The sequence below is a fragment of the Mesocricetus auratus genome, unplaced genomic scaffold, assembly GCF_017639785.1.
Source record: "Mesocricetus auratus isolate SY011 unplaced genomic scaffold, BCM_Maur_2.0 Super-Scaffold_100676, whole genome shotgun sequence".
Lineage (NCBI taxonomy): Eukaryota > Metazoa > Chordata > Mammalia > Rodentia > Cricetidae > Mesocricetus > Mesocricetus auratus.
Window position 1 is genome coordinate 31,772,789 of NW_024429266.1, and position 27,572 is coordinate 31,800,360.

General features: G+C 42.3%; 1 protein-coding gene across 6 annotated transcripts in view; it reads right to left on the bottom strand.

The window, feature by feature from the left end:
* Positions 1–27,572, bottom strand: part of Tnr (tenascin R) — a 402,141-nt gene that overhangs the window by 59,216 nt on the left and 315,353 nt on the right. For 5 of the 6 annotated variants that reach the window (XM_021227884.2, XM_021227883.2, XM_005071332.4 and 2 more), the window contains 6 exons: positions 19,585–20,140; positions 16,898–17,374; positions 10,931–11,194; positions 8,187–8,302; positions 4,811–4,961; positions 748–1,017 (listed from right to left, as the gene is read on the bottom strand). In XM_021227884.2, coding sequence (XP_021083543.1) covers positions 748–1,017; positions 4,811–4,961; positions 8,187–8,302; positions 10,931–11,194; positions 16,898–17,374; positions 19,585–20,083 — 1,777 coding nt within the window. In that variant the 5' untranslated portion in view covers positions 20,084–20,140. Of the gene's footprint in view, positions 1–747; positions 1,018–4,810; positions 4,962–8,186; positions 8,303–10,930; positions 11,195–16,897; positions 17,375–19,584; positions 20,141–27,572 lie in introns of those variants that run through there. The other variant, XM_021227887.2, reaches the window with a different exon arrangement.

Below are 27,572 nucleotides of genomic sequence, written 5' to 3' on the forward strand. Positions count from 1 at the left end.
TGTCTCTAACCTGTTCACAGGCCCTTGCTAACCCAGCAAGGAAACCTGACCTATGAGTGGGGCCTATTGGTCTTACCCATGGGCACGTCAGGAAGTGAGTCACCCTGAGACCTGGATTTTCTGATTATTGTTAAGTTCAAGTATGCTCTCTTGTGGGCATCATTACAAGACCGATGGGCTTAGCTCAGTTTCCCATTCAGGACTGTGTCTATGTCTTCTACCAATTATCCTTGTTGCTAGAGGTTACAAATGGCAGGATGACTCAGGGACCTCAGTCAGGAGGTTGGCTGATGACTATGCAGGTTATGCTTTGCACAAGGCTTCAGTGTCTTTGTGGTAAAGAAGTCATTTCAGGCTTAGAGAACTTCTACAGTTTCCAGTAAATGACAATAAAGCATCTTAAGAAACAGACACCTTCTCTGAACTTTCACAGTTTCACCAACAATATGGATATTCAAATGCCTTTGTGATAAGCTCAACAATTCTATGAGTCTCTGATTTCCAGCTTCTGAAGGCTAGCAGTTAGGATGCAAACCCAGCTCTCCTGGGCTAGCAGATACTCTTTTTTCTTAATGCTGGAATAGCAATAGCAGCAGGAGCCCCCTCAATCCTCTAACTTGCTTCTTGTAGCCTCTGCATGAACAGGGTTGCCTAGCACGCACCATTTCATTTTTTCTTTAATGTCTGCTGGCATGGTAACATCATCATGTTGCCTCCCACCCTGCCTTCTCCCCACCCCAGTCTCACCTGTTGTAAATTGGGTGCTTGTGGCATCACTTTCATTGGTTCCCCGGACTGCGCTGACAGAGACCTCATAGCGGGAGCCAGGTCTAAGGGCTTGTACTGAGTACTGGCTTAGGGGAGGCTGCAGCCGGAAGGTAGTCTTCCCGCCTTCTCCACCCAGTAAGCCGTATTTCAAAAGAATGAAGTCGACTTTGGCTCGAGGTGGAGTCCACTCCACAAAGGCCACAGTGTCAGAGACATCTCGAACCAGGATCTGCGTGGGCCCATCAATGACTGCAGGAGAAATACGACATGATGTTGATTCAGAGAAAGCATTCTTTGGCATCTATTTACCCCCTTTGCATCTTACACTAGCTTGCTTGGTGGGATGGGTTTCCTCGTCCCATTGTACCAATATAGGGAATATGGGCTATAGAAAGAGGAATTCTCTTCCTTGAGCAGACATTTGCTGACACCATGGACATTGATATTCAGTTCTCCTGAGACTTGGTCTCTTTCTCCATCCATTGACTATAAGTTTCAGGTGCTGGCATTTTCCAGTCTGGGCAGGGGAAGAACACTTACTAACTTGGATGACTCTGACCTGTTTCTTTCAGAGGTAATGACACAGGAAGAGAGAAGAAACTTCTGCCTGATCCCCAGCTCTTACCTTCACTGAGCCCAGAGGAAAGCTCAATGAGATCATGGAGACAATGGAGACCCAGCCTTGGTTGCCAAAGGTCTCATCATGAGTATTTAGAAATTATTCATATCTAGCTTCATTCAGCTTGGCCAACCAGTCTGGCATTTGCATATGTGGACATGAAACATGGCATTCAGGAATCTGAATACAAAGTGCTCTAACCCTGGAGTTGTTTTTGCAACCCCCCCTACCCCCACATAACAAGTGCCTACATGTTTCTGAGCCTGAGGACACTGGATACAAAGAATTCCCCAGGGTCTCTGGCACTAGAGATTGGCTCTAGAATTAGCCTGTGTAGAGCCAGGGCTGATGTGATGAGTCTCTACCACACTTATGGGGAAAGATGGAACATTTGAGATGGGAGGCATAGGTCTATAGATAAGCAGAAATGGGTGACCATGTGAGCTTTTGAAAAGACATAAAGAGTAACTCAATTTCTGATATTCTATTTTATGGTTAAAATCTTTTATGTGGCTCAAGTGTATTTCTGGTCCCAGGCTTCTAGGAAACATTTTATGTACTTTCCAGTAATCTTTCTTTTGCTTCAGTTAGTTTAAGTAACTTTCCATAGATTGTTCTGAAATCTTTGGCTAAGATTTTTGTTTTTAAATCTGTACACACTGGACACTTTTTATTCTGTCTCCAGCATGGGCATCTCCATCTGGACTACTGCAGGCTCAACTTTTCAAAGTTGGGCCATTCGCCAGGCACCCCACTCTCAGCCCATTGCCGTTTCCTATTAAGAAGCTTAGGGCTTTGGTCTAGTATCAGCTAAAATGAAAATCACTTGATTATTTTGGTACTTCCTGGTTTGGAATTAAAATGAATTTCAATTTTTCATACTTGAAGTAGTCATGTGTTTAAACAGAAAGCAGCCATATGGTTTCTTTGTAGTAGCTTTAAGTAACTCAGAACCTTTGTTATTTCACTTAATTTATTTACAGGGTGGCCAAACCCCCTTCTAGCTATGGCTTCAGTTCACTCTCTGAAACACAGAATATACTCAATGAGTGCTGAATGAATGAGTTGAATGGATAAGCCTCTCCATCCTTGAGAACAGGGATGGGAGAGCATTTCACTTAACTGGAGCTTTTTGAGAAAAAAAATGGAGTCAGGGGAAATCATATAACTACATAAAATCAGATAACTGCTTTTGTCCTTCAACTCTTTAGATCCAAAAACCCTAATCATAATGGATTGGCCATATTAGAATGTGATTATGTAGCACAGAGGGCGTTAGCTGCAGGAGGTCTTGCATTTGCATTCATAAAATGGCCTGCCTGGAAAAAGCCAGTCTAGTGTAGATGAGGACTTAGAGCTTCCCAGGAGGGGGTCGGTGTAGGTCAGAGCTTAGCAGAAGGACGTAATCAAATGATTGTTTCCTAAAAGCAGCAGACAAGGATGGGAGTCAGCCATCTTTCCTGCTTCACCTTGGATTCTGCCCTTCCTTGGTCAATTGGTTGTAATGTCCTGTTCCAATCAAGGCTGTAGCAGCTTGCTTTCAGACTCAGCCCTAATTTCTAAATGAATACACAAGTCCTTTCAAAAAGTGGAATGCATGAGTTTTTTCCTTCTTCCTCTTCTTTTTTACACTTTTCTTATAACTTTGTCCACGATGCTACTCCATTGAGTAGGATTTTTCTTAATTGAAAGCTGCCTAGCTTTCCCATGATTTCCTGAATCTGGAGCTTTTACTTTTAATTTTAAGGGACTCTCAAGAAGTACTTCAAATTTTATTTTAAAAATTGCATGGGTATAAAACCAAGGCTGGGTTGGATTGCTTCTGTAAGTGCCCCCAATACTCTGAAAGTAAATTACTCAACTAGAACGATCTCTCTGCTCTTCCCAACCGCCTCTTCTTTGCAGTCTTTTACCAGCTAATGCTTTCTTATGTCAGTCACAGGAACGGCTGGAGATTCTGCTACCAAACATGAGTAATCGGTGCCTGTTAAAAAGGTGCAGGCTTCAGAGTCCAGCATAACCCTGAGCAATAGATTTGTGCCTTTGACCTTCTGGAAAGTTCTCCAGAGCACCATGGCTTTGCCTCCAAGGGGTTTCTTCTCAAGTTCACCTGATTTTAACAGTGCTTTAATGAGCTTCTTCCTCATAGTGATACTTCATTTATTTGTTTTTTTAATCTTAAATGGATGTACAAAATACAAAATAGGTCAAAGCAGGACTTTCCCATCTGACGGTATGGGAGAGAAGTTAATTAAAGGTGTGGATCATACACACACCCCTATCCTGACCTTGAGACACGGCTCTGGAACCATGATGTACCAATGCAACATAAGTTAATGCCAGTGTATGTATGTATGTATGTATGTACGTATATATACATATAAACACTCAGCTTTTTCTATACTGGGCATAAGTCTCAGAACCTGATGCTGTTAGTTTGGATATGAATATCTAAGTTTGAACCATTAACCCATAAACACTGCTGTATTGTGTAGTGCTATGGTTCCCTTTTCTACCTAAGTCAACTTTTCGTTCTGGACTTAAAACTGACTTTCTAGGGTGTTTATTTCTGTTTATGAAAAAGAAAACTGTATTAAATTCATGTAGCTCAGTTTTTGTTGCTAACAGGGAAAGTTGCTTAAACTCTATATCTCATCTTCCCCATCAATAAATGAGAGCCAAAAATGAATACCAGATGTTACTTAGCACTTTGAAGCAACTCTGAAGGGTCATACACATGCACATCACAGTGAATAAATTACAGCACTCAAGCTAAGAGGACAAATAAGGCAAAATATGACATGATTAATGAATTGATCTTGAAAATATAATGATTCTGAATGAGATAAAGTGTGGGCACAAAATAATAACTTGAGCCATCACTTTGATAAGTGATTTAACTCTGCCTACGGGTTTCAAGTAGTCTGCACCTTACTGCCTTTACTTCTGACATGTTTTGTATGTATGTATACCAAGTACTAAGCATCATCAGTATAACAATAATTATGTCATATACTGTATTTAATCTAATCCTCAATTCAATAGAGGTGTTATAAAACAGGTTGAGGTTTAGAAAGGTTTAGTTAAATTTCTTCAAGAATGAAGTAGGTGAGAATGTGTTGGCTCTTGCTGGTTTCAAAGTTTATGACAATAGGAGGTTGATGAATGAGGTTTCTTGATGAGTGAGATTAGTAAAACATACTGGAGCTATTAATAGAGAATTTCCTCAGTGGAACACTTCCCCAGGTTTCTGTGCTTGCAAAGTTGAGCACTAAGAAAGAGGGTCTGCTAAGCACCTGGTAAAGCAGGTCCATTTTCAAGTTCCTGTATCATTTCAGCTCTGTGATGAATCCTCGCATCTTCCTTACCTGTTCATTCCTTGTAGTTCTTTGGGCAGCCATGGAAAGAGTTGGAGGTACTTACCAGTGGAGACGCTGGCAGAAGTAGGAGGGCTGCGGGCTTGTTCCTTAAGAGCCACAACATTCACAATGTACTCCTCTCCAGGTTTCAGTCCTGTCTGGTTAAAGGAGGTAACGTCGCTGGGGAGCTGAGCAATCACCCCTCCTTCGTTGTTCTGGAGAATGGGGCAAAACAGAGAAATCACAAGGATCACTGGGAAAGAAATACGATGAGAAAAAGATGAAGGAGCAGGATGCTAACTGTGCACAATGGAAATTAAAAAGCAGACCACATCTGTTCCCTACACGCTAGCAGCTGAGTACTTGGGGCCAGGAACATGCCAAACAGGCTCAATAAGAACCAGTTTACAAGGACATTTCTTTGGCCTGACTTTGCTGAGTCCCCCCTGCTCCCCGCCCAAAACACACACACACACATACACACACACACAACTAGTCATACAGTGATTCAGATTGACTTTTGTCAAAGATTTAATGTTTGATGGTCATGATCAATGTGCCTGAGATGCTGCCCTCCCTGCCTCTATCCACAGCATCGGTGCTTGTGTCTACCTTGTCAGGAAGGGGGTTCACCTGCTAGCCAGGTGGCAGAAGCAGAGTACCCAGATATAACACTTACTGTGGCTTCTGGAAGGTTTAGAGAAATGTCAGGAAGCTGGGGCTGGTGAGATAGTTGAAGCATTTGTCATAGGTGAAAATTTTAGGAGGGCCCCAAAACATAGGACTCTAGAAAAACTATGTTTTAGTGCATTTAAAAAAGCAAAATTCATGAAAATACAGGATGAACAAAATTTTATATGATAGTGTCTGATCCTGTGTTTTAATACTCTCCTTATCCTCTTTTCCCTCACCTAATCAAGGTCCTTCCTATCCTGCCAGCCATTTCAAAGGCCTGAGAGAGCTAATACAGTGTTGAAAAGGGCTAGCCTTAGAACCTGTGAGTGGCATTTTCAGTAATACATCAAAGCTCAAGAAAATATGCACTCTATAAGACACATGAACATTTTCTAGTTGTATATCAAATTTAATGAAAATAATACTCTTTTAAAAATACAAAATCTAGGCCGGGCGGTGGTGGTGCATGCCTTTAACGCCAGCACTCAGGAGGCAGAGGCAGGCGGATCTCTGAGTTCGAGGCCGGACAGCCTCCAAAACAATACAGAGAAACCCTGTCTTGTAAAAACAAAACAAAATCTACACAATCTAAATCACAAGAAAGAAAAGTTTCTAACACCAAGGCTTCTTTGGTATTTTAGCATCTCTGTTTATCAAATTTTATGTAAACTATGTATTTTTTTAAAAAATCAATCCATCAGTATAAAGCGCATTTCTCTGTTCGCTAAACATTCTCCTATAATTTCCTAAGTGTTGCTACTTGTATGTGTATCTCTAAGCAGTTATGACAAATATCCTTGCAGATAAGTTGTTTTTTTAAATCAGATGTTTGTTTCCTTGACACAATAAAACATTTAATTCTTAAAAAAAAGAGTTTTGGCACCTATTATAATGAGTATGCCCTTAGCTGTTTATTAGAATGCACTTGTGTGTGTGTGTGTGATATTTTAATCCAAGACATTAACATATTTTTTAAACCCAGAGCTATTGTCTCACTCTGTTTTCTTTCTTGTGGTGCCACCCTGGTTGCCAATCTGTCACCATCATGTTTTCCCTTCACTCATACCACGAAGTACAAAGAAAATGAAAAGGAACAAAGAAAGAAATAGAAACAGGAAGCAGAGAGAAAGGAGGCAAATATGTAGGAAAAGAAATGTGAAAAAGGAATTTGATGATATTGGATCCAGGATTTATCAATTTTAATCTATCCATCTACCGTCTATGTATGTATGTATGTACATATGTACGTCCATACCTATATACCTCCATCTATCGGTCTACCTACTGTTTTTTCCTAATGTCTGCTTTGGAAATAGCAAAGGCAGAGATCCTTTTGTAACCCTGCCACTCTTATGTGTTCTTTGGTCTCTATGTCACTTGGGTGCTCCATATATAACTTATAGCCATGCTCTTATAAATCAATGTGATAAATGTTCCCTTCCTGTGGCTTCAACCTATATATTACAACATATATTCCATGCAGCCATGTATTTGATCTTGGCTTGCCCTGACTAGCTCGTCTCTCATTCTACATTTTATATATTATATGTAGAGCAGGAAAACTCGACAGTTATTTTTTTTCCTGTCTGTACAGCAGGATAACATGATTCTTCCTACCTTGTTTTAAACCCAGTTGCCTGCAATTCTTTATTGGCCATTTAATTCAGGTAAGACATATTCTAACAGATTTGTATACAACATCTGTTTAGGTGTACTTAGCTTGCTGTGACATGACTATATCCACAGAAGGGTGTGTGAGCTCTGGAGGAGAACCTGAGATTCAGGTTCTACTTAAACCTGGCCAATGAAGTCAGTTAAGATCTGAGTCTTGGTTTCCTTAGACTAAACAAAACTAAATGTAAAATGAAGGCTCATATTCTATTTGCATGAAGGTCTTTTGTAGCTACAACAGTCATGGCTCCAGGAACTTGGGAGTAAAAGAACAGTAAAACCACAGTCTTGTTAGCCAAAAATGTGTCAGCTGTCATTAGGTCTGATGAATGACTCAAAAAATGCTTTGTGATGGTGAGGGATGGAGACAGAGGAAAGGAGTGTGCTGAACCCCACATCCATGAGTGATGCTTAGGGAGAATATGAGCAGAGCCAACAAATGCCGGAAACTGGAACAGTGCTGGTGACTTGCAGACAGTTCCGGGACCCATAAAATAAAACATTGCTTTAAAGACCAGAGAGGACTCTCAGGACACTTTTAACTCATGAGTTATAATAATGAATTTGTTAAAGGAAAAATTTGCTTAATGGATTATAAATTCATTTTGACTAATTCAGGAAAACCAAGACACATTTTACATCTCTAACCTTCAGAGGTCAAAAGCCACAGCTAACTTTAAATTTTTTTTCTCTACACTTATCTGTAGGCTGACTGTGTGACTGGATCCACTTGTTTGTTCTTTTGTATAAAGGGGAGGGCTCGACTCTTTGAAGGCTTGGTTTTCAGGCTCACTACAAGCACAGCTCTCCAAACCCTGGTGTTCCCTCAGCAGACAGCTGGATCTTGGTACTCTTTCTGTATACCCCATCATCCAAGGCCTGGGGCTGAGCTCAGGTTATATTTGTTAGGCAGTCCTCTGGTCTTTGTGAGGACAGACTCCTACAGCCCAGACTCTCACAGTATGCCTTTCTGTATCTTCAATGGATTTGGCAGTTACATCAGATAGTACCCTCCTTGTTGACCCTAAATCTAAGTTGAGGACAGGAATACACCAAATCAAAAATTTTTAAACGAGCTGGGAGTTGAGTGTTACCTTTGGAATGAAGCTGATCTCCCACCCATCGAAGGGGAATGAGAAGGGCTCCCACTGCACCTCCACGGTGGTCTCTGTGATCGTCTTGAACTGTAGCCCTTGAGGAGTGGAGACATCTGGAACACAGCAATGTGGGTGGCAATGTCATGGCCATCCCTGGCAGGGGCAGTGATTGCTTCCTGGTGCTTTGTCTTGTGACCTCCCTTGGTGTCCTGGGTGAGGAGAGGTGTGGTGGGCAATCCCAATCCTGCTGCACACAGAGTCTCGGTGGCAGGGTAGCACACTGTCATGTGACCCTGGTGCTCAGTGTGCATGAATACATGAGCAGACTTAACAAATGTAATCATTAGTTCTGTGCTTTCTAGTACATAATAGAAAATGTTAACATTAAAAATTTTTAAATCATGCTTTCTTTTCCTTACTCATGTGGTAGATCCTGGCACTGAATAAAAATCCTTTCTCAGAGGACTCATGTAAGATGTCATGCAGGATTCTGGGGAGGCAAGATAGTGGCCAGTATCAGCGTTCCTGTTTTATACCCAGGCAAAAGGAGGGACAGAGGAGGCTGGCTGGAGATGTAGGATAAAGCCAGCTTCAGAATAAAGCTGGATGCTTTCCATGAGTATCTGAGGTGCACTGAAAGCATTGGGACTCAAAGCACTACACCTCAAATGGTGTGAACTCGCCACTTTAGATGTATAAAGAAGCATAGGCATACACAGAGTGTTGCTCCCATTTCTTCTCTAAATTCCCTCCTGTTCTTTTTTTCTTGCTCACCTTTGCCTTACTTATCTAGTTTTTCTTTGCTCCTAATCTCTTTTTCTCGCCATCCCCCAAAAACACACACACACACACACACACACACACACACACACACACACACACACACACACATACACACACACATACACAGGCTTAGTGAGGTGGAAGTATGTCACCATCCCTGAAATACAACAGTGTGACTTTTCACAGTTCTCTAGGAAGCCTGCTCCCATGTTAGTATTGCTTTTCAGACTATTCCCACTGGAAAAGGATGGATTCTTTCTTGTTTTGTTTTTTTTTTTCCCTGTGGAGAAGCTTCCTTTGCTCCAGGATGGAAAGGCAGGGCTGACTCGGAAGCCACATGAAGGAATGGCAGGTGAGTTTACATGACTTGTCTTTGTCACTTATGAGCAAGCCTGAGGGGATGCCCTGAATTGGCACAATAAATGCCATCAGAGATGGAAACCGCATCAAGACATGGGTATGGATTAGAGAGGAGTGGCTTCTGGATGGGCCAGGCACTCCAGGGGGTGACTCATCCCCCAGCACAGTGGGGAAGGCAGCAGATGGTGACCTGCCTCTACACAGTCACTGAAGATATTTAAAACTAGTTCTCGGGCACCAGATTGTTTTTAAGGGTCAAATATAAATGGAGATAATTATAGGCAGATTAACACACTCAGCATTTGTGGAGGAGTCCAATAGCATTTTAACACTTTGGCCACCTACAAGTGGGACAAGGTGATTTTCTTAAGCCTTTGTCTCTTTCAAATTTCAGTCTTTAACTTCTTTGAGGTCCTCAAGACCAACTCTTTTACTTTGACATTTCCATTTTCTGACATTTGTTATCCAAATGCCATTTGTCATTTGAGACCTACATAAAATGGACTCAAATCTCTTATTTTCTATTTGGCCATAAGTTCTCTTTACAGACCCCAGGGGCTTTCTGAATTCTAAGGGGCCCTGTTTCCATGGCCACACATCTTGTTCCAGTCTCTTATCTCAGCCCTCATCCTTCACATGTTCTCTGTGTAGAATCCAGTTATGCATCTGTTCATGCAGGTTATGCACTAGATTCTTCTGGCTAGCATGAGCATAGGCTGCTGCTCAACTACTGGAAATTTCTTTCAGGAGAGTTGCTCATTTTAGTTTTGGAAAGTTGAAAGTAATACAGACTCTTTGTAACGATTTAAGAATTGAGAAGTATATATAAAATAAAAGGAAATAGTTTCCTTTATTTTTGGGTAGCTTCAATGTGAACACTTATAAGCTATTGCTTAATTTTTCTATGGTGAACTATGCATACACAAAATGTAGATAAGGGTCTAGAGGAGGTCTTCCTTGTTATAAAGAAACAATAAAAACTTTCCAGAAATTATGCATCATGAATTCAGCTCAGCCTGCTTTCTGTCTATATCTTCACTATCACTCTCGTCATTGTAGCTTTCTAAATTATCTTCTAGAACCTCGATTTGTATTATTACTAAAGCGAATATCAAGAGATTTTGCTAAAATAAAAGGTCATAAAGAAGTGGTGCCACTTATAGAAATAGGTTTGTCATCTGTGACTTAAAATAATCATTGTTTTTTTTTTTCTGCACTCTGCTTAGCACTCACCACCTATAACATTTAGTCCTTGTTTGTTTTATTTCATAGCTCCTAGTTTTGAATCCCTAACTAGATTCAAAGTCTGTATAAATCTCATACTTTCCTCAACTTCCATCAGAATCCAGCTTATAACAAATCAGGTGCTCAATAATTACAATATTTTTGTTCTATTCATGGATGTTGCCTGAATTTGGAAGCGCCTGTTTAATGGTGGGCACTTTTTAAAAATAGGTCACATCTGAAACCCTTACCCCTAAGAGCAAACTATTGCAGGCATCCCTAAAGAATTAAGAAAAGACAACACTATTCATGAATGCCCATGATCTCATGTAGGAGAAAATAAAAATGAAGCAGGACGGGGAAATGGTACGTACGAGTGGCCACCTTGGCAGTGATGGGAAGGCTGAGGATGTTGCTAATGACAGCGTAGACGCTGATGTTGTAGGTGAGACCTGGCTCCAGCTCCGTGATGGTGACACCACTCCAATCTCCAGGCACCCGCTGCTGGAGCTGGAGGCCCCCCAGGGCCATCGGCTGGTAAGAGATCACATATTCCGTCACTGCCATCGGCCCGTCCCATTCCAGCTCAATGGACCTGTCGCTGATACCAGCCACTCGCAAGTCCTCTGGAGGGGCAACTACCAGGAGGCAATACACAGACAGCATGAGCTCAGAGGATTGCCTTTCCCAGCCCGGACTCAACTTTCTTGTTCATGTCTCACCCCCTAGTTAAAAGTCTGTAGTTCAGTTGGGCTCCATGGCTTGCTTCCCTACTGGAAAATGCCAAGCTCCACAAGACCATAAATTAATGTGGTACTGAAGCTGGTCCCTCACTGCCTTGTGAAGGCTGACTGTTAAATGATCAGGAATTTTGCCTGACCATTCACAGGTATTGTCATCGTTAAAGATGAAGTGCTATGAAATGGTAATTAAGCAAATTGCATCTAAAAGGTAATTATTGAAGACCTGCCACTTTCAGATCATTTCATCGCATTTTATAATTAACTATGTTTTAAAGGTGATTTTTGTGTGTTGCATCTGTGGTAGAAATGCTACGTGGTTGTGTTCAGTTGCATGTCTGTTCTCAACCCCATGCTTAATCATGTCACATAAGCAGCTTGAAACCGGCCATGGAGGTGTTTTCACCATGGAAATTTGCAAAAGCTACAAATAAGAGCTTACTAGTTTGTTTTCCTTCAGAGAGCTAGTTGTTAGATTTTTCACAGCCCACTGTGACCAGCTAAACAGTTTGGTAGTTTAATAAATTACTGCTGTCAAACTGTCCTGACAGCCAGGGTCTTATTTAGCAAGTGGAAATTAAGACTAATTCCTGTTTTTCCTACAAATTATAAGAAGCCTAAACAACATGTCCTTTATCTCATAGCCTAATGAAGATGCTCAGAAGTTCTTTATTATAACTCCCCCCCATTAAAAGGACAACATTTAGGTTCTGAAGCAAATGTAAGTTGTTTCAAACTAATTTTCATTAGCCTTGACCTTGGAGATGATGACCAGGGAACATTCTTGAGAGCTTTGCTTTTCTCACTTGTCCAGCTTCACAAATGCTATGCAGAGTTGCCAAAGGTTAAACCATATTGAGATAGCCTTTCTTGTATAGCTCCCTTGGGAAGCCAAGCTTCACTGTAGGATGGGTATCAAATCATTGAACCTTTAAGGCTAATTAGGAGGCTAACTCTAGTGTTTATAATTGGACACACTCATAGATTACAGCAAAGATCAGGCCAAGATTTATGTGATTGCAATTAACTTTCATGTTTGTAGGTAGTGGAGGTTTGGTTCCCATTGGTTTCAGAGTTGTCATTGGTTTTGAATTTTTCTTCTGGGTAACCTCACCCTTTACAAACAAGCAGGGCCAGGCCAGGCACTTTTTACAGGAACATGAGAGTATGAGAGGAGACAGCCTGCCTCCTTAAGTTCACACCAGAAACCTCAAATTCTTGGCTAGCAGAACTGAGGAACCCTTATCTGATTCAAGATTCCTGGGTAAGAATAATATCACAGTTCTACAATGCTGGCTATTTGCTTTTGCCCCCAACCATTCTCTGCACAAAACAGCTGAGAAAATAAACTTTCTTCTGAGTGAAGAGGGAAAACATTATCTGAAGCAGGAAATCTATACTTTCTTCTATAATCAATTGATTTGTCATTGTTCTCACAATGTAGCCTAGGCTGTATAGAATTTAACGGTCTTCCTGCCTCACCCCATCTCCCGATTGCTGGGATTATAGCTCTGTACCATTATTCCCATTCGTGTCTTAAAATCTACTCCAGACAAACTTTCAAAACTAAAATAAGTATAAATAAAAACAATTAAACCCTTAAGTGTCCTGTTTATGGCTCTGACATTATAAATGCTGAAGTGCACTAGCAGAAACCCTGCCGTTATTTGTCATAGTGTTTCTGGTGGGCAAAATACTAATCATTTTACCCTGGGTTATCCCAATTCAACTTCCCACCAGCACAGCAGGATAGGTTTTATTATTACTCCTAATTTATACACAAGAAAAATGAGGCACACAGCAAATAAAGACAGAAGCGAGGATTTGAACCTGGGCACAATGACTAGAGAAGCTGTCAGCAAACACATTATTCTAGATTACAGTTCTAAAACATTTCAATGATAAATCATGTCAGACATACCATTCAACTAGTTAAAAATCCTTTTATAACAGTCCTGGGAGGTAGTTCAGTAAGGTAGGGTAATCTTAACGTGGTAAAAGGGGGCTGAGTAGAGGGGTGTGCCAAACTCCAGGAAACTGAGTCAGGGCAGAACTAACTCTCAAACTCAGGTCTTGCATGGAGTGGGCTATCCACTCCACCTGCAATCTTCTTTCATTTATGTGCAGCCCTTCAAGGATTGTGTAGAAAGCTCCAATCCAGAAGACCTACACTTGTGTTCAACAGAGTTTTTTCTTGTGCTGCCTCTTGTGAATCAACACCTTTACTCTGAGAGTTGTTGGCAGGACTCCTCCTGTCAGTGGCAGAAACGGTCACTCCAAATTTCACGTCACGGGCAACTCTTGGGACTAGTCAGTGTATTCCTTCTTCCAGAAAAATGGAGCTAATGATAGCAGCAGGGGCTGATCTAAGCTCAGCATTTAGAATCGTCAAGAAAATAAGATGCAGAGAAATTTTCATCCTGCTGGCTTAGGCTTGTTAATACTGCCTTCACATCTGCCTGCGAGAGTGGCATCTGCTCTTACCAGTGGTAAAAGTACTCTGGTAAGTGATAGGCCAATGAAGGTGTCAGCAATCACTCTCAAACAAAGCAGTACTGAACTATAAAGCAAACTGCAAAAGAGATGCGTGCAGTGAGCGTGTGGTAAGGGGCAAAGCATTTTCAGTCCTACACCCTTTTCAGATTTCACCTGGAGTCTCATGGAAAAGCAAGGGGCTAGAGAGGAAGAGGCTGGCTGGAGGGTCCAGGACTCTATTTCCAAAGCAGCTTTGCCATTTACTTTTCATATCTTGCATCACTTTTGTGCTTAGTGAGCACAGGGGGAGGCAGTTCCAGGCTGTGTTTTGCTCCATGGAGCAAGTGGTCCCAGAAGCCAGAGGTGGGGCAGCTTGTCTTGACAGAGCTGACAATGACGTTGATGGATCTGCACACGGTCTCAATGAATTCCAGGGAACCTTCCAACAGCTCATTCACCAGCTCCTGTCCTAACCACCATGTGGGATGGATACACACAATGCATTGTAGGTGCTTCTCATTAAAGACAAAACACATTTATGAGTCTCAGTATTTATGCCAAAAAGACTGCTCCTGGTGTATTTGATGCCAAAGATTTTATTCTTTTTTTTTCTGTTTGGCTTATCATCTTAAAGAGGTTTAGAGAATGCTAGAAGTTGGTGGGTGACCAGAGTTCCCATTCTTACTCTGTTTTAATGATGAGCTGTTCGTTCTGGGAAGAACCCATCTCTGAATGCTGCTTTTTAAATCTCTAGGAGAAGCCCAAAGCAGCTTTCCTCTAAGGCTTGTTTTGTGTGCCCAGATTTGGGAGGCTTTGCTGTATCACCTTTACACAGGCAGAGCACGAGGCAGAAAGACATATCATGAGCAAAGGTCAAGTCTAGGAGTCAACTGTAATGGCCTTGCTGCCACCAGTCAATTTTACTGATGCTAGGGTATAGGGACCTCACAACGAAATCCATATGGTGGACAACTATTCTACATGTCACACCGAGGGAAAAAAATGGTGACCTACAAGGAAGGCTATTTTGTGGCTGTCCATGTTTTCCCCTTTCTGACCCTTCTGTCCTCTATCTCTGCACTCCTGGGAGCTATCTTGTGTGCACCTGGCCAGAAATGTCAAACAGTGAGTAAATAGGCCCACTCCTACATCCTCTTCTCAAAAAGCTAGTAAAATAGCACTTTAGATAATGGCACACATCTCTTTCTGGAAGAGACCTGTGGCATTTGGTTTTAAAGGCAGGCATCAAGAGGAGTCCTCCTGCAATGAGAGGTGGCTCCAAGGTTGCTATAGAAACAGAAGGAGATTATGCAAATGTCCTTCCTCATGGGCTTTGAACCAGTAAAGAAAATTTATCTGAGTTTTCAGAAGTCTTCCTCAAGATGAGCAGAGCTGACATGTCAGAAGTAGCATGTATGCTAGGCTTGGTCTTGAGCCAATTGTAGCTATATTAACAGCTGGTGAATCTTGCCTGATATGATCGAGGTATTATACCTCAAGTTAGGTTGGAACACTGGATCAGATTGTTTTTCAAACAGACCTGACCCTGGAGCAAAGCATGTCTTGATCATGACAAGTATACGTAGATTCACAAACTTTGATTGTATTAAGAAGCATGTGTACTATAGAACAGCAATTAAATAACAGTGACTCAAGTTGACCCTTGGCATCCTCTGGATGGGGCATCATACTCTTGGTGGTAACAAGGTTATGCTTCAGGTTTGTAGCAATTGTCCTCGTGCTTTGGATTCAGAAGTGCTGAGGATAATGTCTGTTTCAGTTTTGCTTTGGAATAGTTGGTATAGTAACCATACTTTTAGAAAGGAATTTCAATTCAGTAAACAGAATGGAAAGGCTAGATGAAATAATTAAATATATAAGAAATGTAACATAGGGGAAAATTCTTTCTAAGCAGTGAGTTTAGCACTTTGTTGCCATTAATCCTTTAGAGGAGTTCAATTTGAAGCCACACATGCAGATGCTGAATAACAGAAAACTGTGGAAGCTGGCTTCCCAGGATTTGTCCCTTAGAAATTACTAGAATTACTCAATTGGAAAGTTTAAAAATGTTGTTTGTTTTTACTCATTTAAAAATTTCCCAGGAGGCATTCTGAGTTCATAACGGAAAGGATCAATTACTTAATCTATACTTGTAAGAGCACAAATTTATCAGCAATGGTTTCTGATTTAGTTGGAGTAGGATGAACAATAGAGAAACAATGAAAATAATATCATCTGTGGAAAAAACATAAAAATCACCACCAGCCCCGTGAAATACTGCCATCTCCCTCACAGCTGGATTTGGGTCTGAGAACATCATGGCAGGGCATGACTGTCCTATCATTTCCTACAATGTAGGCTACATATGGAGTTGGTTCCTGTCTGTGCTATAGTCATCTGGAACAAAATGAGTCATATCTGTTTAATAGTCTATACTAATTGCTAAAATGTGAGCTCCTCGGTAATTTCATAAGTGTAATCTCATCCTGCAATCTGTAAGATAGCCAGATAAATAGAGAACTAGAGCCATCCTTCCTCAAGCAGTGATGTAAGATGTTGAGATACAGTAGTAGATGAGCAGGTATAATTGGCGAACTCCCATTAGTTAAAGACCAGCCTTACCTAGCATGGTTCCCTGACTTTTTGGGGCTTGCTGTGATTTGAATATGGTTTGTATGTGTTCCCTTAGGCTTCAGGAGTTGAAATTTCATTCCCATTCTGAGTTATTAAAAAAAAGAGTACAAACTTAATCGGGCAGTGGTGTATAGAGATAGGGTCATTGGAAGTGATTCCGACTAGCAGGATCCATCCACTCAGTAGAGACCCAGATCTCATCCTGAATGTGCCCTCACCATTTTTTTTTTGAGACAGGGTTTCTCTGTATTGTTTTGGAGGCTATCCTAGAAATCATTTTGTAGACCCGGCTGTCCTCGAACTCACAGAGATCTACCTGCTTCTGCCTTCCAAGTGCTGGGATTAAAGGTGGGCGACACCAACACCCGGCAACCTCACCAATTGTTATGGACCCAAAACCAGTACAACCAAACTGGGAATTATTTTGGCCCCACCCCTCCATTCTTCCTTTCCAACCAACTGGAGCTAGCCCCAGCGTGTCCCTCTTCCTACCTGCTGAGCAATCCAGGCCCTCGTAGCCCTCCTCACAGATGCAGAGGCCCTCCTGGCAGTGTCCTCGCCCACTGCAGGCATTCAGACACCGTCGCTGGCTGCAGTCCTCACCAGCATAGCCTTCCTGGCACAGGCAGGTGCCATTGGCACATTGCCCCTTCCCTGAACAGTCTTCGGGGCACCGGAGCTCCCTGCAGTCCTCGCCTGTGTAGGGCTCTTCACAGACACATTCCCCATCCACACAGAGGCCCCGGGAACTGCAGTCTGTTGGGCACCGAAGCTCAGAGCAGTCATCGCCGCTGTATTCACTGTCACAAATGCACTGGCCATCAACACACACACCCCGGCTGGAGCAGCCCAGTGGGCAGTAGGGCTCTGAGCAGTTCTTGCCATACCAGCCTTCATTGCAGATGCAGCCACAGGACTCAAAGCTAAAGTTGCCATGGCCACTGCAGTGAGGAACATAGTCCAGTTGTCCTAGAATGGCCAAGGAGAAGGTCAAAGGGCAGCAGTGGCCTCTCATAAATCATACTGGGGAGGGTTGAGCAGAGATGTGTACTCGTCCCTTGATCACATTGGTGCTGCTGAGAGTTAACTACAACTTAGTTTGGTACAAATTCAACTTAATGCTTTCACCCAGTGCAATTGTCTATGCCTAACACAGCACTGAAGGTGAAGATGGCTAAGATCTGAGCCATTGTCCTCTTTCAGATAATCTTCTAAGCATCTTAGGTTAGGTTCCCTAGAAGCTAATACAAACACTTACTAAAAACTGTTCCCAGAAGAAGCTTGCTGTAGTACGTTGGGAAGGGGAATCAGGAAGGCGTGTGGCTGAGCCAGAGTATGATTATGCAAAGTCCCAGGAAGAATAACTCAGATTCCTGCAGTGTTCTAGAAACAGTACAAGGCACATTTCTCATGAGGTCCTTCTCTGAGCACATGCAAGCTCTAGGACCCTCTTTGAGCATGCCAAGTGTTCTGATAGGCTAAGGACATTCCTCTAACAAAGAAGTCCAGGTGCCAGGTATAGGTGTGAGGGGGATGTAGGCAGAGCACTAGATCCACTATGCAGGTGGAAGTCATATGTTACAAACCTGTCCCATCTTTTCCCTTCCTGTCACTGGATACTGTACATGTGTCAACCCCAAGATTTCATCAAAGGCTTCCTGAAGCACAGTTTCAGTCATTTTTTGCTATGATACCTGCATGATTTCATGCATATATTTTGCCTCAGGCCTTTTGCATAAAGTTTTATGGCTAAATAATGAAGTCCAAGTTCAGTCTAGTGGTCCATATTGCCTGAAAAATATACTACACTGACATTGCTTAATATAGTTCATCCTAATAGAATTTTCCCTAACCAGTGAATGATCTAAGTGGCAAGCTGGTGAATTCTGGAGCAGGAGAGACCATGTCTATGGGAATCTATGTTTCTCTCTTGGTTTTAAGCTCCATCAGAAAGATGGACCAACCTATCAGAACTTGCTGAAGAACAGGCATGTGGACATCTTGATTTCACTGTGTAGTAATCTCATTGTCAATAATCTGAGGAAATTCTATAAAATACTCCACTAGTCATATTGGCCCTGATTTTACTATGACTTGGGGAGAATGGGTTTCCTTTCTGAAGCTATAGATCCCAAGGGTTGATATAACTTCCCTCCACTTTCATCTTGAGCCGTCAGATCATACAGAGGTGAACACTTGCACCCAAGATTAATGGATGGTTGTTCCTTGTCATTCAGTGCCAGAACTATATGAGTCTGGGGGATCCTTTGGATGGAGAAATCTGGGCACAAGGCTGACTGGGTGCAGCTAACGGTAGCCATTGCTTATATGATGCTTACTAGCAATCAGACTCTCATCCAACTAGGTGAGTTAATAGTTAATAGCTCCATATTGCTCTAGTCTGTCACAATTTATAGACAAGGAAAGAAAGGCATAGGCTATGTGACTTCCTTAGATCACAAGCCAGAGGTGGCAGAGCAGATCTGAATTCAAAGTCTGACTTTGAAGTCTTGATCACATCTTATAGTAAGGAACAGATGAACAATGACAGAAGCAAATCTACTGAACATTCAGGCTTTTGGAGAACAGGATAAGGTGTGTGTGTGTGTGTGTGTGTGTGTGTGTGTGTGTGTGTGTGTGTGTGTGTGTAAGCCCATGGCTATATTCATGGATTGGATCAAGATAAAATTCCCATCTTGCTGCAGGAGAGGGGAACAGGTCCTCTGTGACCTTAATGACTTCCATTTGCTCAGAGGGGAACAAGTTGCAAGTGAATGGACAGAGCACCACACGCTCTAGTCAGTCAGGTTAACATGAACGGATATCAACTCAACAGCCTGTGAAAACCAAAGATGAATGAAGACAGACATCAAATTCCCTGCCTGCCATCAAAGTTGCCATGTCGAGCCGATGTACCATTACCTGACTCATCCCTCCAAAATCAGGTTAATATTTTTCAAACTGGGTAAGCAGTGTTGAGAATCCCTGAACCGAATCCCCAGGGAATGGCTGCATTTAGATCTTACAGATGACACATTAACTGAGAGCTATATACTAGGCACTTTTTTCTTTGACCCTGTGAAGAGATACTGGGTTTCTCTTCCTCTCACTTCACCCCCCTCTTCGCTCACCCTCTCCTTTCCCACCAGGGACCAGGATGCAAGCACTTTAGACTCTACCTGTGGCTGCACTTTCCTGACAGCAGTTTGTGTTGCACTGGTCTCGCAGTAAGGACACCTCCCTCTCCAGCATCTCGATCCGACTCAGCAGCTCCTGCAGCACCTGGGCAGAGCTGGCACACGGGCAGGCTTTTTTGGGGAGGTTGATCCTGTGAGTGAAGGTGACCTGGCTTTCATGATCTGAGGTTTGGCCTATGTATTCTGCCAGAGTATCATCTTCAGTGCTCACTTCATGTTCTGCTGAAGTCTCCAGCCCTGAGGAGCAGAGGCTCTCTAGCGGGACGTTGATGTTATACACGTGGTTGAAGACCATAGGCTGTTCCTTGCTGGATGTGTTGTAGCTGGAAGTCCCTCCTTCCTCCTCCACAGTTTGTCTCTGGACCCGTTCTGTGGTCACCTCCAGCTGACACTCAGATGTCTTGAGCATGGATCCCAGCAGGATCAGGTTTACGCCAATGAGCATGTTCTTCAAAACCACTGTTTCCCCATCGAGCCCCATCCTCTCAGTCAGAGGTTCAAGAGCTCCCTGTAGTAGCCAGCATGGAGTTATGGAAATCTGCAAGAGAAAGCAAGGGGTAAAGGCACAGATTGACTCTGAAACCTGTACCTGGGTACCATGACTCTCATTCTGTAAAGCTAGAACATATGTAGATAGAACTTCTCTGGGGCTGTGGGGAAAACTGGGAAGAGAAGGAAATTGGGTTCTAAGTCAGAAAGCTGGGCCTTTGTTCTCCTGAAAACTGGATTCTTGATAATGGATAACACTTGCATATAAGGGTATTGTTATGGCTTTAATTTCAAATGGCCCCCTCTTAAAGCTTGTTGACAGATGAAGGGTTGAGAAATGCTTGGATCATGAGGGTTTTGATTCTATCAATTGATGGATTCATACATTCACAGCATTACATATTGAAAGAAGCAGGTCACTATGGGCATACCTTTGAAAGGTTGTGGTGATTTATATCAGAATGGTCCCTATAGGCTTATATATTTGAAGGCTTAGTCACCAGGGAGTAGAGGTATTTGAAAGGATTAGAAGGATTAGGAAGTGTGGTCTTGTTGGAAGAAGTGTCATTGGGGGTAGGCTTTGAGGTTTCAAAAGCTTATGTCAGGTCCAGAATCTCTTCTCTATCTCTGCCTATGGAGCAGGATGTAGCTCTCAGCTACTGCTCCAGCAATAGAACAGTGACTAAGACAAGGGTACATCTTATTCCCAGTCATTTGTCTTCTCTCTGCTTCCTAGCCACCATGAGGGAAGCGGCTTTCCTCTGCCACATCTTTCTGCCACAATGGATGGAAACCTTTGAAATCACAAGACAAAAAAGTCCCTTCTTCCCTGAGGGTTTTTTGTTTGTTTGTTTTTTAGGCCTCCTTTCATTACAGCACTGAAATGTCAGACTAATGTCACCATTTAGGCACAGAATTCAATAGTCTGTCCCCACAGTGCACAAGGAACTTCTAGAACATATACTAGGAATAGAGGCTCTTTGGACAGCCTCTTCCAGTGAGGAGACTTCAAAGCTTCTCTTCACTTTTAAATGAAAGTTAGGATGAAGCAGACCATAGAAACTTAGAGGCATTCCCATGTTGCCTCAGATATTTATTATAAAGGGGCCTCACTGGGCATGTCAAATAACTTATCCATCAGCTCTTTAAGCTCACCTATTCAACAGAGGTTGACTTTATAATAACCAACCAGCCAAATAATGTAGTTCCAGGCAGTTCGTGATTGTTAATTATCCTTGGGTACATTTGTGATTTATCTGGGTTGATGTAAACCGAGCTTTGTTTTAATCTTCTCATTTAATATAGTCCCTGTGCTCTGTGACCACAGGGTGCCTTCCTTCTGAGGTCCTGTTTAAATAGCTAAAATAATGAATTAGCTCCTCTGTTGGTTACCTAGTCACCAAGAACCATGCAGTATAATAAATTCACAGTAATAAAACTCTGTTTTACAAAAATTATGTTTCCTTTCTATTCCCTGTGTAAAAGGAAAAAAGAAACTTAGACACTTCGGTTCTCAAGTAAAGTCAGAGCTACTAAGAAGATTAAGGACTAAGGAACCAAGTAGCTGTAACTCTGAGCCCCGGAAGAAGGTGACAAATGTCAGTTAATACTCACTGGCTGTGCACAGGGCACAGATGGTGCCGAGCAATCACATGTGATCTTATCCTACCCCTAGGAGAGTCTTAGATGACACTCATGTTACAACAGAGCAATTTCTGCTTAGAGAGGCTGAGATAGGAAAGCTGGCCAGACTGATCCCAAACCTGTGCTCTTGACAACTATGCATCAATGCCTTTTTAAAAAGGTGTTTAAATTTGGGCAGGACAGCACACATTTTTAATGCTAGTATATGAGAAATAGAGACTGGAAGATTAGGAGTTCATGGCCAGACTCCCCCACATAGCAAGCTTAAGATCAGCCTGGGATACATTAGGTTCTGATTTTTGTTTTGTTTTGTTGTTTTTATTTTTAAAGAAAATGTTCAGCCGGGTGGTGGTGGCACATGCCTTTAATCCCAGCACTCGGGAGGCAGAGGCAGGCAGATCTCTGTGAGTTCGAGGCCGGGCTGGACCGACAGCCTCCAAAACAATATAGAGAAACCCTGTCTCGTAAAAAACAAACAAACAAACAAAACAAAAAACAAAAAAAAAAGAAAAGAAAATGTTCAAGTTTTTTCTTGTAATTGATGGAGACTGGACATTCTAGAACTTTCTCAGGAATGCTAAAGTTAGAAAATTTGTTTGGGAATGGTTCAATTCCTTTTCTTACACGAACCATTCTTCCCTCATATTTCCTTCCTGTCCCCTCATACATTCCCCAAATACAGGGTGAATTGCCTGGACCCACACTCCCCTATGAACACCCCCTCTTAGAGTGCTGACCATGCTAGACCATGCCTGATTTTTCCACCTGGCTTGCTAAATTGTTTTGAGTCAGACCATGTCTTGTCTACAGCATATGGTTGTGTGTTTAGAACATGAAAGCACTCAGTATTTGGTCGTTGAATGAATGGATGGGCAGATGCATGAAAGAATGAATAAACTGATGATTTAATGACTAAATGCTCAATGAGCAAAAGGTTGAATCATTCTCCAATTCATTTAATCTCTCTCCATTAACCTTAAGTTACATACTGTTCTCTTCAATTTCAGCTCTGGACAATGTCTAAGACTTCATTGAATTAGGAATAACTGGTATTAGTGACTAACATATCTTTTTACTCAGCTCTTATGCTATATATTGTAGCATTTTCTGTCCCTGTTTCTAATATTGAGAGGAAGAAGGGCAGACCAGAGCTGCTGAGACTGCCAGACTGTCTGAGATCAAGCCTCATCCCCATAAATGTTTATCTATGGAAAGACCACTTAACCTCTCTGTCAGCTTTGCTATCTGTAGAGTGGATATAAATAATGGTACCACTTTTATAGGGTTAGAATGATGACTCTACCATTATCTATATAATACTTATTAAGGACCTAGCATTGAGTGAAATAAATAAATAAATAAATAATGCTGTTTTCAGACCATTTGGTTCTTCTTCTATTTAAAGACTACCCTGAATTTGCAGAGGCATGTAAAATCTCTTCCTAGTTGGCATCAGGAAAGCCCAACTCATAGTTTATACTTGAACAATGATGATGAGGTTCCAGAAACACTATGGGAGATGACAACTCATTGGCCATATTTAGATAAGGTAAATCCACCTTTCAAACTGATGAACTGACGTGTCAAAACTAAATGACCCCACAGCAGTAAGCTCTTCCCATGCCCCTCTCATTTGAGGCTGTACTTCTCTACTCTCTTTGAATTGCTCCAGTCATTGCACTCTTGGATTTCACTTCTGCACTTTTGTCATGACAATAACCTCACAGTGACTCTGTTAACACTCCTACACACACACACACACACACACACACACACACACACACACACACAAGACCTTGCTATCTTTCTTAAACTAAACTTCATTTACTTGGTTCATATGGTATTGCTGAATAATATTTTCTCATGGAAAGTGTGAAATTGTTACATAACTCTCCAAGGCACTTAATATAGATTTTTTAAACCAATTGTAGATAGTAAATAAAAAATAAATGATATTGTAAACAAAAAGGAGGACAACTAACAGGGAAATTATGAGGGAGAAAGATGTTAGATTCTATGTGTAGGTCCAAAACAACCACCAAAAAAAATGTAGAGAAAGGGAAAGCTAGCGTTTTATATGAGAAGCATGGTCAATATTTTAGTCAATAACCAAACTTATATAACTAACTCAACCATGTAATTTTTGTAAGCCCAAATTCTTTTTTAAACTTAGACTTTATTAACTGAACTACAGAGTGAAAAATCAGCAAGGGGCTAGTCTACCCTTCCAGCCTACTCCAGCTTGACCTCATCTTAACATAACTAGCCATATCTGTAATGGGTCACTTCCAAGTAGGGCCACATTTTGAGGTGCTGAGGGTTAGGGCTTCAACCTAGACACAATGAAAGGACAAGGCTCAACCTACAACAAATAACAACAGTGATTGGAACAAGGTATACATCTGCCTTGTGCTACTTTATTTTTGTAATAACACTTGTAAGCTAGAAAGGAGTGATCTTTTAGGATATTCAAGAAATTTACAGCATGAGTATGACTTGGGAAATAACCAGTCAGAATGGGGGATATCTACACATGAAAATGAGACATTAATCACTCTAGTTCATCATGGGCAGGTGAGCTCCTATGGTGATTTTCTATAATGGTAGGTTCTCTTTTCATTTCTATTTTTTAAGATGGAGAAAATGAGCATCAGAAAAGGCCAAGTAACTTGACCAAGACTGAATGGCTAATGAATAGAGGATCTGGTGCTGAACCCAGATCTTGTTGACCGGAGCCTGGGCCTTCACTGCTGTTCTGCAACCAGCTTAATTAGCAGCCACATACTGTTCTCGTGAAAAGAAAGACTAAGGGCTCTTATGTTATCAACATTCTCTTCTCCCTGGTTCAGATTTAGGGCTTCGTGACAGCTGTGACTTTTAGTTTAATGTTTTCTCCACAAATCCAGGCAGTTTCCCTAGAAATTGCTTCAGTCTCTCCTCCTTGGGGGAAAGCTTTTCTGTTGGCTTTTGATTTATAGGCACCCAGCCTCCACTTAGTCCCAAGCATCAGGGAAAATATCTCTACCAGTAAACTTTGCTACTAAAGGAAGGGTATACAGGGAGGCAGCTTTGAGACCTGCCCCTTCCCAGGAAAAACCTGGCTCAGACAGCCATTACAGAGAGCCAGACCCTGGGTGCTTGACTCCTTCTGGCTTCCTTCCTTATTCTGAGCTTCCTCTGAAGCTCACAAGTCACAAGCCACATGGACCAAACCCACTGGTGGGGGCTGCTTCCCTCTTAATCTGCTTTTCTGGAATAAGTCAGAAAGGGGGGTGGCGATAAAGGCTTCTAGGCAAAGTCTATAGCAGAAGAGGGCAGAAACTAAAGTGTCCGAAGGGCCTGCTCATCAAATATGCCCTTGGCTTTTGCCAAACTCATGTCAGTAATTATCTCAAAGTGGCTTTTTTTCTTGTGTTCCTGAAAGTGTCCCTTCCCTGGATTTGTTCAACACGTCTGTTATACTCCTTATCGTTACCAAGAATGCTGACCATTATGCAGGAAGTTGCTTTTGTCCACAGTTTTTAATAACGGTGGTGGGCAGAGTTTTGAAAAATTTTCTGGGAAGACCCAGCCTACTGCAGCACACCTGGGAATGGTGCATTGGCCACTTAGTTACCTTTGAGGCATCTCAAAGCCATGTCCTGTCTTTGGTGTAAAGTGGTGGCATCCACTGAAGCTGGATACACCTCTCTAGAGGTGACTCAGCACCTCCTGTCTTCCTTATTTCTTCCTGAATATCAGATGGTGGTCAGACAACGAGCAAGAGTCAAACACTGGAACCCAGAGGGTCTGTTAATGATACGGACTAGTGGTGGAGTCAGGGACACTGTGTCTGAATGTTTGCATACCCCTCCCTGTGCCACAAATTTATTCTTGAAATCCTTACTTCCAAAGTGATGGCATTCATAGTCATGAGGCATAGCCCCCATGAAAGCCCCTTTAGGGAGATGCCTTTGTCCTTCCATCATGTAAAGATATGGCTGCCTCAGAAGAGCCAGAGACGAGGCCCTTAGAGGCAGGATTTGCCAACACCTTGGTCTCTGCTTCCTAGCCCCAAGAATGGTAAGAAATAAATTTCTGTTGTTTCTAAACTACTCTGTCTGTGATTTTATTTCACTGTAGCTGTCTAGTAGCCTTGGGCAATGGAAAAGGAAGGAAAAATCAGAGGAGGAAGGCACAGAAGGAAAGACAGAGAAGGAATTAGGAAGGTACTTGGTTAGCAAGAGAGAAATGCAGGAATTCTACATGTATGGTGGGCAAACATAAACCTGAGGGATAGATAATACACCCCAGGTTCAATGACACGCTAACAGTCATGAGCAAGACAGATAGCCAGTGACCCTACAAATGAGAGTGCAAAGGAGTTGTGGTAATTCGATAGATTGATACTTGAGAAATCCTGTGCTTCTATTGATTTCATTTCCTCTGCTCCAGCTTCCTTATCAATATAATTATCATGGCCAGTACCAGAGGTGTCTGCGGGCAATTTGTAAGAGATGGATAACAGGATCTTCCTTAAGGCTGATTTAGTGCTGAGTTAATGAGGTGCTCACTTGTCTCCAGGGAGGTCTGTGGGGAGGCCAGGTCACCCTAGCTGGGTTGAAGCCTCTTCAACTACTTAAAGTCCTTCTTTCCCACCCCTCCCCCCAAACCCTCTCTGACTTTATTTCTTCACACTGAAGAGAACTTTGAAGGTTATAGAAAAATATTCTGAGTCCTCAGCTTTCACAGACATGGTAAAGGAAGGAAAGAACTGGTCACAGAAGCTGGGCCAAGGTTGGGGACAGGAATGGAGAAAAGATGGAGGAGAGAGACAAAGGAGAAGAGAGACAGCCAGGAGGCAAGTGCATGGCTGACAACAGGCCTCCCTCTGACTCTTCTCCCTTCTTTTTCTTTTTCCTTGCTCAGAGGTGATAGTGAGACAGAGGGATCTCACAGTGGAAACAGGAGAGAATGAGTGTATAGGTTGTTGGGCGGGCTAGGCTAGAACATTCCCCCCAGCCCGGGGTGGGTAGCCAGGGCTCTGCTTAAATTGTCTAGCTTCTGCCAACCTTAGTCTCCACTAGGTCCCTACGGGTTATTTATAAACCAGAAGTGTATCTGTGGGAAAATGACACTTTCTGTTCCTTTTTTCCCCCTTGTAAGTTAGAATTAGTTTAAAAATAGTCCCCTCTCTGCCATTGGGATGCTCTGTCACTCAGAGAAAGAGGGTAATTATGAAAGACGGAGGGTGTAATGTGATTACAGTCGGCCCCATTGTGTCAGTGGAGGCAGTACTGGGCTGCTGGGAGAAGGCAGAACTGGCTGTCTCCATCAGCACTGGGCCATTATTGGGCCTGTCAGATTTCTGAAAAGAACCTGAGGGCAGAAAACTCCCAGCAGACAGGACTCTATGGCTGGCCAGGAGTTGACAGAATGACTAAGAGTGGGGTAAAACAATATACTGGACCTGGCTAGGGTACTACCACCCACTGGACCTGGCTGACCAATGCCCCTAATAATGTGCATCTTGATGTGTCCACATATGGAAACCTGTAGGAAGAGTCTTTGGTTCAGCACCTAATGGATATACCTTCATTCCTTGGCACATGTCTAGAGCCCAGTAGGTACCAGATTTCATGTCTGCATCGATTACAGGTCCTGTGGTTGCTGCTCTTGTCCTCTGACCCCATCTTGTACTATCTGGGAGAACTCTAATTGCCCTGACCTACCAAAGCAGCTACTTATTCATCTGAAAAATGGGGTCTTGAATAGCAATCAAGGGAATGATAAAGAGAGGGACGAAAATCTCTACACTGAAAGTAAAAGTGAGGGGAATGTCATCCAGGTTTGCTTCA